At 32.7% G+C, this 15,408-nt stretch overlaps 1 protein-coding gene across 1 annotated transcript; it reads left to right on the top strand.

Moving 5' to 3' along the window:
- Positions 1-1,792: 1,792 nt before the first annotated feature.
- On the top strand, positions 1,793-14,165 carry LOC113521582 (glutamate receptor 1-like). Its single transcript, XM_052899927.1, has 11 exons — positions 1,793-1,892; positions 3,232-3,380; positions 4,454-4,613; positions 5,592-5,889; positions 6,798-6,970; positions 8,112-8,338; positions 9,380-9,479; positions 10,916-11,094; positions 11,985-12,092; positions 12,463-12,629; positions 13,950-14,165. Exons 1-11 carry the CDS (start codon positions 1,820-1,822, stop codon positions 14,149-14,151), a joined length of 1,836 nt encoding a protein of 611 aa, XP_052755887.1. The 5' UTR covers positions 1,793-1,819; the 3' UTR covers positions 14,152-14,165.
- The last annotated feature ends 1,243 nt before the right edge of the window (positions 14,166-15,408 follow it).

The following is a 15,408-nucleotide window of genomic DNA, read 5'->3' as shown; positions in this document are numbered from 1 at the left end:
ATATATATATATATATATATATATATAACATATAATACCTCGACTTACGCGGCCCTTACGCCTTACCTACACGAACCCAAAATTACGCAATCTTCAAATCTCGTCTTTATTGATATAATTGAACGATATTATTAACCTAGACTCGAAAATATTAAGTAACACTTACATAAATATTATATTATATTATTTACAGAATGGCATAATTTGTTCTTTATTATTAAATAGCATTGACATTGAATTGAATTAAAAGTATTGTTACTGATTCATTTTTAACATACTATTATGATTTTATTATTATTAATCGAATGAATAATTGATGTAACGTTAAGTATAATAACTTGTAGCTAGGCAATAATGATTTTGCATGCTTTAGACCATTTGTACACAAATTCGACTTACGTAATTATCGTTCAGTCCTATTACGTTATTACGAGGTATTATTAAAGTAAATATACCTAAAGAAGGCAAAATGATTGATGTCCTGACACGTACGTATTGTCAACTAATATCTAATTTTATCACGTTCACTTAAACTCTAGTCTAGACATATTTTGCACACAATACAATGTATCTAATTGAAAAATAAACGCGTTCCCTAGTAATTTACATGGCTTGTTTTATTTATTAACTGCGTATGGCCAAAGGATTATTTCATTGTGTATAGATATTTATTACGAAATATGTTACCTAACGTCTTGATATCTAGCTATTTAAGACGAGTCCTTTTATGTAGATGCCTACTTTATATGTATGTATCAAATTATATTAAATTTTAAACAAACATATATAATAAAAGGCTGCCAGCCTCCTTTACTATATTACTATATTCCTTTCCCGTATCCTGATCCGTTACTAGATATAAGAGATTATTTTTCTGATAATAAAACCATAATAATGTTAGAAGCTTTAGAAGGCCATCTTGTCATACCTAACGTTAACCCAAGTACGATTATGTTCCATAGACACGTAATGGACTTTTAATATGTAAATACATCGTTAAATTGTCATTATTCTGTATTTGAAAATTATACATTATCCCTATTTTTGTTATTGCTTGACACACCAGAGGGAGACTTTGTACAAAAGTCGATTGCTTGGGTACCTCTGTCCCATTCGTGTTTCAACCGTGAAGCAGCTGTGTTTGCATGGCTGTGTTTCGGTTTGAAGGGTGTGATACTATTGCGTGAATTTACTGGGTACAGAGGAATAACACCTGAGCCCTCAGGAATGGCAACGCATGGGGGGGTATCATGGGCGAAACAATATACTCTGTTATGTCCATAGTACTGCTCATATCTATAGGCGACGGTTACCACTTTCCATCAGGTGGGACGTTAGCTTGTTTGCCATTCTAAGTTGTATAAAAGAAAAAAATTAACAACTGCAGTTAGACTTTTAGTGATGTTTTAAGAGGGACGCTGCTGCCCATTCTCATTCTTATTCGGTAGTTATTGCGTGATGCCGGAACAAACAGACGGACGAAATTTCTATCATTATAATTTCATATCATACAATTTTCCCTTAAACATCTGTATAAAAAAAAAAAAAAAACTTCCACGTACAGATCTCGTTTTATTACAATTTTATTATATTTAATACTACTTATGTTTACATTATTCCTATAAATTTCAGTAAACACTTCTAATGTTTTTTTAATATCACAAGCTCACGCAAAGGTAATGATTTCTTCGATGCTATAAGGTAGACTGCAGTTGAATCACATAAGAACATATCGAAGATGTTCAAGATAAAAATAATTGTTACAATTATGTTACTGAGTTGTAAGTCAATAAATGGTTTAAATAGCAATATTAATAATATGTTAATTTCATTTTTAAAACTCGATGATAGGCCGACGTCATTGTTAATACCAAATCTATGCTGGACTAGACGTAAGTTATCTTTTTAATAATAAATAATAAAATTGTAAGGAGACAATATCTATAGGTGGGAAATATTTAAGAAAACTAAATATCTGAAATGTACTATTAAAACAATATATTTTAAAAATTTTGTTTATCTGTATGTTAATTCCGGTAATATGCAAAAGCTACTGCACAAAAATGGATGCTGTTTTCATAGATGTATGTCTGAAAGTCTAACTTAAAATCTGATAAATATTTCTTCTTAATTCGTTACCTAGAACAGGTCTCTTTTTGATTTTCCTACTTCTGAAATCTGCGGGTACGAAGTAGTGAAAATTTAATGTAAAATAAAATATTGTATAAATATTAGGTTTACAGTTTGTTACGAAATGTTTGTACAATGGCTGAGAAATTTGGCATCTAAAAGTATTCGATCAAAGATGTAACTGGCAACATATTAGATCCGAAACGGTTGAGTGTTTCGGGTTCGAATCCTGACGATCTATAGAAAGGTTACATATTTATAGAATACTAGGTTTTACTCGCGACTTTATCCACGTGACTGAGATTTACTGATCGGGATAAAAATTAGCCTACATCCTTCTCCATTCCACGTGGCAAGTGTATACCAATTTACATTCAGATTGGTTGAGCCTTTAGTGCATTATGAGATAGGTAACAAAGCAACAAATTCGCATTAACATTTATAATATTAATAAGGATTAATCAGAATTCCTAAATGCAAGATGCAAGCGTCACTTTTTAGGAATAGAAAAATTAAAATTTTCCTTAAGGTGATACTTTCATGAAGGTAAGATAAAATAATTGTAATAATTCCCAGGGAATTTTAAGATGCCGCGTGATCCCGGCATAGAATAGGCCACCCCTTCCTTTCCCATGGGTGCCGTAAAAGACGACTAAGAGAGAGCGAGGGATGGGCAGCAACGTCTCTCTTAAAACATTCCTAAAACCTAACTGCGATTGCCAATCTGCCTGCCAAGCTTTGCAACTACTAGCAAAACCTCCCAAGGGAGAGGTTTATGTCAAGCAGTGGACAGTTAAAGGCTGAAATAATTTTTATTATTTATTTAATTAACATGCAAATACATTAAAAAACTTTGGATTTTTAGTACCACTTAAACCTCTTGAGCTTGTGTGTGATGGCAATAAATGGCAATAAATAATATGTTATACAAAACATTTAAAGATTGGTATGATGACGATGATTATTTTAAGATGCACTAAGTAACATGTATAGGTACGCTTATTATCAAAAGTGGATCAAATTTTAGAAAATCTAAAAAAGCAAAATACAAATAAATCTTCAGTGTAATTAGTTGTTATAATTGATTGAATATTTTTGTAGATAAAATTATTTCAATGAGTAAAATGATGGCAGAGAATGGCATTAACATTGCATACTCAATGCAGAGAAATAAAACGGAGCGTTTTCTACATCATATCGTTGTGTTGGCTGATCTAGAATGTTCTAATACAAAAGCATTTTTGTTAAAGGTACGTTATTTATTTTAATTATTATTATAAAGACAAAATCCTTTAAAAAACTTGCTGAAAAACCCCTGGTCTGTTTTACTACAAAGTAAAATGAATGACCACTGATCTACGTTTATCCTAAATATATACTTCTTATGACGTGTGGTCACGTTCTAGAGTGGGTCACCCATTTCTTTCCCGTGATTATCGTAAGAGATGACTATCGTAAAAGGTATCGAATGGAACTTAATAGTAGAGGAATGGGCAGCAGCGTCCCACTTAAAACATCACCTAAAGCCTAACTGCGGTTGTCAACTCGCCTGCCAAGCATGTCAACCACTGGCAAAATCGCCCTTATGGAGGGAGGCTTATGTTCAGCAGTGGACAATTAACAGCTGATATGATGATGACGAGGATATACTTATTATACTTTAAAGAAGTTTCGATTATTTTATGTCCTTTTCAAACAGTTTATTAACTGCTAAGTCTTGGACGTCTTTACCAACACAAAGTGTGCATTGTCTTGTTTATTCTACATCTTCTAATTTATAATTTTCTACTACAATAGTGATGATTGTGAGTTCGTGTTAATCATGTTACTAATTGTATCCATATTTAATTGAAATAAATTAATTGAAACATATTTTAATACTGGATAATGAAATTTGTATATTGTCTTATTTCCTATATTGTATAAAGCAAATAAAGTATACTTATCATTCATTCATTCAAAGCATATTATTTTACCAAAGGGAGACTTTGTACAAAAGGCGTTTGCTTAGGCACGTCTGTCCCATTCGTGTTTCAACCATAAAGCAGTTGTGTTTGCATGGCTGCGTTGCGGTTTGAAGGGTGGGATATGGCGTGAATTTACAGGGTACAGAGGAATAACACCTGAATCCTCGGGAATGGCAACGTATAGGAGTTATAATTGGCGAAACAATATACTCTGTTATGTCCATGGTACTACTGCCTAGTCTATAGGCGACGGCTACCAATTTTCATCAGGTAAACCGTCAGCTTGTTTACCATAAGTTACAAAAAAATATAAATAAGAAATAATTAAAATAAAGAATAATTATTATAATAATTAGGCTAGCGAAGACGGCTACTTCAAATCCCCATATCGATGGCTACTTTTAGCACCAGAAGGCCTTAAAGATAAACTTGATATACTTGATCATTTGGAGGTGTTGGTTGACAGCGACGTGGTGGTCGCAAGGGATACTGGCGAAAAATTCATATTAACTGAAGGTAGGTAATCAAATAATAAAATACTAAATTTAATTATCACATCATACAAGTTTAAATATTTGACATAATCTGTGAAATATCTTTGTGCGATTTAATGTTCAAATATTATTATATTAAATCAAAACGCCAAATCTAATTTCGAAGACTTCATTTTGAAACCAACTCAAATAGATAAAATGTCTATAGATAAACAGTCCGTCCAACACTCTCATCAATTCTAATTAAAAATAATAATTAACAATAGTAAATATGTACGTACGATATTTTCTTTCTTTGATTATAAACTTTAATGTAAACTTTTTTTTATTTCATAACCATCTTAAAGTTCCATAATCCATAGTATTATTGATTATATTGTTTTCCTTATGCGTATAATTATATATATTTTTTCTAGTATTAGATACATATTTAACACACACATATATATATATATATATATATATATATATATATATATATATATATATATATATATATATATATATATATATATATATATATATATATATATATATATATATATATATATATATATATATATTGTATGTAGTAGTATTCTATATATACAACACTATCATACCTACTTGTACAAGAATTAGTCCATTACCCTAAGCTTGTCTTGAAAAGATTGCTCTCAGCAATAAGACCGCCTGTGTTACTGTACTTATACAATTGTATCGTTATATTTATTGTCTTGATTATTTCCCATATGTATTGTATAATGCAAATAAAGTATACTCATTCATTCATTCATAATTCATAAAACTTTAATCAAACAAATAAATTTACATATTGATACTTAGAAATCTAATATTATATTTGATGATGATGGTGAAACGAATAGGTATAATTATTTTCTCATTGTGATTATTTCTTGTAATTATTTATATTTATAATAAGTTTACTATTGTAATCTTTTGGAGGAAACAATAAAGAGTATCTATCTATCTATCTATAATAAGAAGCATTTTGTTCCAGTTTACAAAACGTCCAAAGATACTGATGTAATGTACACTTTGAGAGCTACTTGGCGTCCCATAAACTTAAGTCATTACGATGATCATGACGTGAATTATTATGGATTATCATTTGTAATTAAAAATAATCGAAGTGATATCCATACTAGAACAGTAATATCGAAGTATGGTTTTATAGAAGACCATAGACGATCAACATCGTTGTTTTTTAGACGGAGAGATTTAAGAGGGCATGTTCTCACAATAGCAAACGTGATTTTGGATAGCAATCAAACTAAAGAACACTTGGATGATAGATTGTAAGTTTGTACTACCTCTTATATATATCATAAAATTGATAACATTTGCTGTTACGAAGCGATGGACTGTGATGGAATGATACATAATAAAGACACGGATTTTAAAAGAGAAATGTATAGTACAGCGAATAAGAAAACGAAAACAAAGTCAAAAATACAAGATATATCAAAATTATAAATTAAAACATTCTAAAAGTAAATCTATTAAAACGTATATAAGAAAGGTATAAAAGAGTTTGCATTAGCCGTTCGTTTCATTAGACACTTGACTTTCCTCAGCAAATGAGTTAAAATATTTTTGCATGTTTATACAATAAGAGGGTTTCTATTAGATGTTAATTTTAATCATGGTTTTGGACAACAATAACTTGGGAATAAATAAATTTAAAAAGTAGCTTTTGATATTCTCAAATATTTGTTACGATTTTTGTAACTATAATACATAGTTGAATGATACTATGACTATCGGATTAATGTGCTTTCAATTCAATTTTTATATAGTCTTTACTCAAATGCTTAATTGTATAATTCTAGACACATATCCTTATCTTATTTTAGAATAAATCTGCAAGTTGACGATCGCGAACACACTGTAAATTGCTGTCATGGCGATCCTCACGTTTGGACCACATTACTTGTTTAACATCAGCTCACTCTGACTAGCCCCTATAAAAAAATAGTGCCTTTTTATTTTTAAAAGTTCTTAAAAATTCATTTTATTTTAATGTAATAACCACCGGTTTATCTTACGTGTAACTTGGTCGAACTTTCTCGACTAGTTTTGGAACCATTCGGAACCCTTAACTGTGACGCAAGCACGAGTCTGACTGCACACCTTAACCCGCTAAGTGCAAGTTAAATCGTTTTTAGTTAAAGTTTTTTATTCACAATTCGCTTTTCTTCTTCAGATTTCTTAAGCAAGACTCAGGGGCTAAAATGGCATACGCTATCGTGAAGATATGTTTTCAGATGCTTAACGCTACAGAAAATATTTTATTTCCCTACACTTGGGGATATAAAGACAAAAATGGCAACTACCAAGGGATTATAGAACATCTGCTGAAGAAAGAAGCGGATTTAGGTAATTTCGATGTGTTTTTTAGATGGTAAGAGCGCGGTATAATCCATTCTTTCTCTTGAGATGAAAGGGTATATGGACATCGCTACAAAAAAAAATTGCATATAGGTAAGCAAGATTGCGTAATGTTCTAATAAAAGAAGAATAATAAATAATAAAGAGTATTAAATTCAAATTGGTCTAGTATTTTTTTTATAAAAAAGGTAATAATAAAAATATATATAGTATGCGATATAAGTATGTATCAAGAGACGATATTCTCATTTAAATTTAATATAATTATATTTATAAACAAATAAATAATATAATAAAAACAACAGCATTATAAACAATATTTATATTTATTTGTTTATTTTTATAAAGGTTTAAGTTGAAATTTTTAATAATGTAAATATTATTTTTAAATTTTTAATATTTGTTCAAAAGTTGATTGCTTGGGTACCTCTGTCGCATTCGTGTTTCAACCGTAAAGCAATTGTGTTTGCATAGCTGTGTTTCGGTTTGAAGGGTGGGATATGGCGTAATTTACTGGGTACGAAGGAAGGGGTATCATAGGTGAAACAGTGTACTCTGTTATGTCCATGGTACTGTTCATGTCTATACGACGGTTACCACTTTCCATTAGGAGAGCCGCCAGCATGTTTGCCATTCTAAGTTGTATAAAAAAAATAAAAAAAACATTTAAACACACACCAATTGTTATAATTCTTATATTTTTAATTTACATTTATAATTATAATGCACTAAAAATATTATATAAATAGAAAAACTAATCATATAATTTTACTATTAAACGTATTCTAAATTAACAAAGCGATTGCGAGGAACGAGTCTGAACTGTTTGGTGTCTCGGACAATACTCTCGTTTTCATTTTGTCTATAAGTGGGCGATTACCTTACGCTCCACTACCACATTTCCAGATGTAATTGCCGAAAACTACAATTGAGGAGTTTACATAATTCTATCTATCTATCCTATTTAAGAGCTGCGCTCTTGTCGGTGGAGCTCTTGCCACTCACTACGATTTTCAGCGAGTCTTTTCACCTCTTGATACGACACGACACCAACTTCTTCCTTGATCTGCCTGATGTAACTATGTCTCAGTTTACATAATTACTTATTTTATATTTTCTGTATTGACAGGTACTATGGCATTCTTTACTGAAGAACGTTTGGAGATTATCGACTATGTAGCCATGGTGGGAACTACAGGCATCAGATTCGTGTTTCGGGAACCGCCTCTCGCGAACACCGCCAATATCTTCACGCTACCATTCACGAGAGATGTTTGGCTGGCCATTCTTATTTGCATTTTGGGATGTGCCCTGTTTCTGTATATCACTTCTAAATGGGAAGCCACCATGTCTACAGTAAGTCATTTAATTTACTAATTTTCATTTATATTTTTTTTCCACAATGAAATAATAAACAATCCGACTTTTTTATGCAATTTTGTATGGAAAACAAGCTGCCCACCTAATGAAAAGCGATAACCATCGCCTATACACATGAACAGTTACATGGACGTAACAAATTATACTCTGTCGCCCATGATACCCTTATCACAATTATATAATGCCTTGCCATTCTTGAGAACTAAGGTATTTTTCTCATATCTAAGGAAAATGTTAACAGTCGGTACAAATAACTCTAATTTTACTTGATGTTGTAATACATTTTTTTAGATTTCTCTAGCTATTAAGTAAAAAGAAGTAAAACAATGTTAAATAAAACTTATACTAAGATCGCCAGCAAAATACCCTTTTACATGGCTCCCTCTAGAGACCATCAGGGTAAATTATTTTTATATCACGATAGGCCAACTGACTTGTTTTCATCTTGGCCTATCATCTCTTATTACCGGGCTAGCCAGTGTAGAGCGCAGGCGAAATTAATCACCCTTTAAAAATATGTAATATATTACTTGTATATCAAATACTCTATCATACATAGAAGTAAAAACTGCTATCAATCCAAGACTTCGTTAAACCATGAAAATGTTTTGAAAAATTTGTGTTGTTCAAATCTTTAAAAAAACTGGCTCTTCTATTTCTTTAGAATTTTATTTTATTTTTATACAACTTAGAATGACAAACAAGCTGACGGCCCACCTGATGGAAAGTGGTAACCGTTGCCTATAGACATGAACAGTACCATGGACATAACAGAGTATACTGTTTCGCCCATGATACCCCCCATGCGTTGCCATTCCTGAGGACTCAGGTGTTATTCCTCTGTACCCAGTAAATTCGCGCTATATTCCACCCTTCAAACCGAAACACAGCCATGCAAATACAACTGCTTCACGGTTGAAACACGAATAAGACAGAGTTACCCAAGCAATCGACCTTTGAACAAAGTCTCCCTCTGGTAAATACTTCTACTAATTACTTCTAGTTTTTCGTTTTCAGCATCAAACTCAACTGGACGGCTCGTGGGCTGATGTCCTCATACTCATTATCGGTGCAGTATTGCAACAAGGATGCACCCTAGAGCCACGATATGCTGCTGGTAATTTTACGAGTGTAATACTTTTCTAATAGAGTTATTTATAAGAAAACTAAAAATTTTTTGTATAAGGATAAAACAAACACACATTATTCAGGCTACATAAGAATGAACTAGAAGGTTAACATAAACTCATATAGTAAATACATGTAACAGAATAGGCCACCCCTTCCCTTCCAGTAGGTGCTGTAAGAAGCGACTAAAGAAGCTTAAAATACCAGCAAAAGCCAAACTGCGGTCGTCAACACCCTCCCAAGCGTTGCAACTACTAGCAAAACCCTTCTTATGGGGGAAGCTATGTTCAGCAGTGGATTGTTAACGGCTGATACATACATACATATAGTAAATGAAATCCTTGTTTCAACTACGCTTTCAAGCCTTTTAAACAGAGGCGTAGCTGTTTTGGTCTTAGTGGTCTTAGATCATAGCTACGCGTCCTCCGTAAAAATGTCAATGAGTACTAATGGAGACTCCGGGAACACTAATGGAGTGGACGCCCAAAAACTCCTTGCACAGCGGAGTCTACAGATCAGTTACACCACTGCTCTTCGAGCAAGTATTACAAGAAGTATGACAATGTTGTATTCCAATTCCAATTTGGGTTTTATTATATTATATGATACATCAGCCGTGGGGGAAAAGGGATTGTTAGTAATGGAGACTGAGAATCCCATTGCTAGCAATATACCCAACCAGGTAGACCTCGTGGTTCCCCCTGGAAACTATCATGGTTAATTCCTGATGAATTCATCATGATGGGCTAACTGACCTGTTTTCATTTCCATCTATCACCCTTCACTGGTGCTCCGCCAGCGTATCCCGTTAGCGCAGGCGGGGTTATCATACCATTTTCACCCATCAAAAAAAAATATACATCAGTCGTTAACTGTCCACTGGGATGGCCTAAGTTCATTCTGAACTTAGGTCATCCCCTTAAAAGAGAAGTTTTGCTAGTAATTGCCATACTTGGCAGGCGGGTTGGTAACGGCAGTTAGGCTTTGGTGATGTTTTAAGAGGGATGTTGCTGCCCATCCCTAGACCATTAAATTCTCTCAGTCGCCATCCATGTGAAAGGAAGAATTTTTGTTTGCTTCCCTTATTTGTTTGCAATCATTAATTAAGAATAATTTTGTGTTAATGATCTATATATCTAATTACTTCCTAAAGAGGACTAGTGAGCAAATGATTATTGGGGTTATCATCAACATTATCGTCATCATCAACAACATCATTATCATGTTAGCTGTTAACTATCCACTGTTGAGCACACACATTCCCCTATTGGGGGGTTTTTCCAGTAGTTACCATGCTTGACAGGTGGATTGACAACCGAGATAGAGTTTTAGGGTTTTGATCTAATTTCAAGGCCCTTGAATCTGCTATGTGTTTTAATATGTTATTTTACCTAATTTTACGTTACATCATTGTGCACTTTCCAGGTAGAATAGTAACCCTCTTACTCTTCGTAGCTCTAACTATCCTGTACGCAGCGTACTCAGCTAATATTGTGGTACTGTTGAGAGCTCCCAGCTCCTCGGTGAGGAGTTTATCTGATCTCCTCCACTCGCCTATTAAACTGGGAGCTAGTGATTTTGTATATAATAGATATTTCTTCAAAGTAAGTATTTATATTAAGTGAGCTAATAGATATTAACAAAAATAGATACATCTTACTAACATAATAAAATTGTAACTAGACGATGTCCGTACATTGGAGATATTTAAAAAAAATCAATATTATTGATTGATTTTTATAAAAGCAATAGAACCGAAATAATAATCTTTAGAAATTTTGTCGCTCTTTACGTTTGTTCCGATATCACCAAAAATTACTAATTAAATTGAATGCGGATTTCACAGTAGTATTTCTAAGGGTCTAACTTAAAAACTATGTAATATACAACTTTTCTATTTCATTTATCATATGAATATGAAATAACGGGCAAAAAGCTAATTGTCAATCAAATCACAATTGCCACGAAATCGCACTAATCGCCTGATCTAGTAGAAGCTAGTTATGAATATTATGGGGAACCAAGCAACGAAAATTTAGGATCATAACCCAGAACACCCAGATCTAAGCCAATTCGGAAAAGTTTGTTTTCTACATTGGTCAGACCTGGAATTGAATTCGAAGCCTCTTTTCTACAAAACGATATACCCGCCACTACGCCACAGATATCATCAAATAATAATAAATAACATAATACAATAACTATATATATATATATATATATATATATATATATATAGTTAATTGATTTATTCCACACATAATGAAGGTATTTTTTTTATCTGTTCCAATGGTATTTTTTAATGTTCCAATTTTAATTAACAAATTTACAATATTTAGTACAACGAACCAGGCCTTAAGTTTGTACTCTTCATTTAGTTTTCTATAACATGATTCTGTTCTCAATATTAAGATAATTAACTAACATTAGAATAAATTCTTTCACAAGATGAAGCTTTAATAAACTCGATATAGAAATAATCCAATAATTTCAGCAATTGAACGACTCGGTACGGAAAGCTATATACGATACAAAAATAGCGCCTAAAGGGAAGAAACCCAATTTTTACAGTATGAAAGATGGAGTAGAGAAAATTAGAAAGGCAAGTATTCGATAAATAGAATAGAATAGGATATAATGAGATAGGATGGGATAGATTGGAATGCAATAAGATGGAATAGAATACAATAGAATTTTATTGCTATGTACATATAACAGTAAAGATTGCTTTGTTTTGGCATCAGTATCAACAATTAGATCCTATCAGGCATGTAATAATTTTAGTAAAGGTAATTAGCAATTATATAGTATAAATGCATGTATACAATTTGAAAACTCATTGAATATTCTTCACAGAAATAAACTAACAAAGCTCATAATAGAGAATCCATTCTAATATTGTCTAATATATAAAAATTAAAATAATTATTTACTATTAATAAAAGCAGAGATATAAATTATGCTATGTTCAGGGTCTCTTCGCATTTCACATGGAAGTAAATCCAGGGTACCGCATGATACAAGAGACATTTCAAGAGAACGAGAAATGTGATCTGGTGGAAATAGACTATATTAACATGATAGATCCTTGGCTGATTGGCCAAAAGAGGTCCCCTTTCAAAGACCTGTTCAAAATCAAGTAAGACAGTTTATTAATCAGGTATTGCATGGTGTAGATGTTTTTTCTTTTTGTTTAATACATAGGTACATACAAAATATTGAATTGTTAATTGTTTTGTGTAGAAATCATGGCTTGCTTTTGATTATGGCAGGAAATCAGTGCTTTGCTCGTGTAAACTGAGTCATGAGCAATTTGTGTTGCTGTATCGCACATGATTAAAATTGTTTTGCTTGCCTTTTTTCTTTCCTTTATGTAATTTTATTTTAATTTATTTACTTGTTTTGTGTGAGCTAGAGATGTAAGTATCTACCTATCTATCTACGATCATACATTATGTACAGAGAATATGTCTTTAAATATGTTACTTCCAAATAATGTATGAATAGGTGTCTTATATTAGATGTGGATACAGGTTTATTATCAAGGTCCAACGCCTTTAGCATACCTCATTATATAACGGGACGCATTGTTCTGTCTGGTTATGTCTTTGGAGAAAAAGCCTTTTTCAAATCAAATCAAATCAAATCATTTATTGCACGAATATGGGTACATACATTAGTTGAAAAAAATAATTACATGTCCATTATTCCATATTCTACCATATCGGCGTGTACAATATAAAATTATAGTAATAATAACTTATAACAATAAAAATAATGTCCTTCAGTTAGAAATTGAAGAAAATCTTATAGAGAAAGACGTTATGCATATCAAATATTACACTGACTTTCCTTAGACAGAGACAAAATATTACGCTCTGTTGATATTTGGCAAAAAGACGTTTTTGCAGTGTTTTTAAATTGTGTTGATAGTAGTCGACATTTTATACATACAGATAGTCATTATATGCATCTCCCAGATTAGAATCGATTGCCTTCAGACGTTTTCGAATCAATATGGTTACATACAGTATATGCATAGTTTCTAAAGGAATTTCCTTTTGCGAACACTAACTTTATGGAAGAATTTAGTACCGAAGTTTTTCTAAAAGTCTTCGGTATAGCCTTTTGGTTTAAGAAGTTTTGCTTTTTATTAATGGGTGAAAATGTAATAGTGACTCCACCTGCGCTATCGGTATACACTAGTGGGACACCTGTGAGGGACGATAGGTGAGGATGAAAGCACCTATCGTGATTAATTCAAAATTAATTACTTAAGTTTCCAGAGGAAACGCGTGAAGGTCGACCTGATAGAATATATTGCTAAGAAGTCAGTCAGTCATCAGTCAGGCAGTCAGGCCTCTTTACTAACAAAACAATCCCCTCTCCCCCCAGGAGTTGACTTTGGCCTTGAAACCATATGTACTTAGAGACCATATAATTATTAAATTATTTATAGCTTTATAAGGATTCGCGAAACGGGTATCCAGTCCAATAATCGTCAGCGTCTAATAGTACCCCGGCCGCGCTGTTCCGGCCATGTGGCCACCTTCAGCAGTGTTGGCATCACTGACATGTACCCCGCCATGTTGGCCACACTGTACGGCATGCTGATGGCACCCGCTGTACTCCTCGTGGAGATTGCATATTACAGATTGTAAGTTCCTTTTCGAATTACAAATAGAGTAATAGAAAATAATTTGTCTCAAATCAATACTAACTTCGGTAATAGTAGCATATGCAAGTGTACTTACCATTTCATTTTCAAATATCAAAATAATTTAATATTGTATTTCACAAAAAACCGACTTCAATCAGCGGTACATCAAAACCAGTTATTTTGATATAAAATCTGATACTCAATAATATAATAATCTAATAAACAACGAATACTGAACCTATTTTGAAAAATTTAAATTCAAAAGGTAAAAAAAAGAATTTTTCAAACTGATTTAGTCAATTAGACGGAGTTATGAGGTAAAAAACTCCTTCTTTTTAAAGTCGGTTGAAAGAAGCCTAAAATTCGATTATACCTAAATTTATGTATGTAATGTCGTAATTATAATTTGTTTCAGAATGAAAGCAAGAAAACAAAGAAAGCTTAAAACGATTTATCCCGAGAACAATTATATTGATCTTGAATAAGTTACATTATCACTATTTTAAAATATAATTAGAACTATTGTTATAGTATTAGATGGTAGTTGCAACGGCAGAGCAATCAAATTGACACAATTAGTTCAACAGTCAACTGCCATCCCTCGTATAAATACAAATGAATTCTACCTCTATAACATTTTTGTGCACCTATATTTAAATATTTTTTTTTAAGTATGAAGTTAGAATTCACACTTTAGTAGAGATTTCGAATATATATTTAAATAACGAGTACCCAGTAATTCCTAATATTAATCAAATCTAATACAATCTGTTAGGGGGGAAAGGGATTGTTAGCAATGGAGTTTGACAGCCCATTGCTAGCAATATGCCCTATTAGGCCGACCTCCGCGTGGTTCCTCCTGGAAACCATCGTGAACAATTCTTGTTGAATTCGTCACGATGTGCTAACTGACCTGCTTCATCCTCGCCTATCATCCTTCAGTGGTCCGATAGCGCGGGTTTTTTTTGTTGAATGAAAATGGATTGGTAACCCCACCTGCGCTAACGGGATACGCTAGCGGAGCACCAGTAAAGGGTGATAGATGAGAATGAAAACAGGCCAGTTAGCCTATCATGATGAATTCATCATGATGAATTCATCATGAAGAATTAATCATGACAGTTTCCAGGGGGAACCGCGTGGAGGTCGACCTTGTTAGGTATGTTGCTAGCAATGGGATTTTTAGTCTCCATTACCAACAATCCCTTTCCCCCCCGATAGCGCGGGTGGGGCTACCATTCCATTATCACTCATAAAA

This window comes from Galleria mellonella, unplaced genomic scaffold (assembly GCF_026898425.1).
Source record: "Galleria mellonella isolate WM207_F2 unplaced genomic scaffold, CSIRO_AGI_GalMel_v1 utg63, whole genome shotgun sequence".
NCBI lineage: Eukaryota > Metazoa > Arthropoda > Insecta > Lepidoptera > Pyralidae > Galleria > Galleria mellonella.
This window is presented reverse-complemented; position numbering and strand designations above follow the sequence as displayed.

Bases quoted from the DNA above. Each gene is read 5' to 3' on its own strand.
- LOC113521582 (XM_052899927.1), top strand. From the start codon at position 1,820: ATGTTAATTTCATTTTTAAAACTCGATGATAGGCCGACGTCATTGTTA. The intron at 3,381-4,453 runs GTACGTTATTTA...TATAATAATTAG, and splicing joins CAAAAGCATTTTTGTTAAAG to GCTAGCGAAGACGGCTACTT. The intron at 8,339-9,379 runs GTAAGTCATTTA...TTTCGTTTTCAG, and splicing joins GGGAAGCCACCATGTCTACA to CATCAAACTCAACTGGACGG.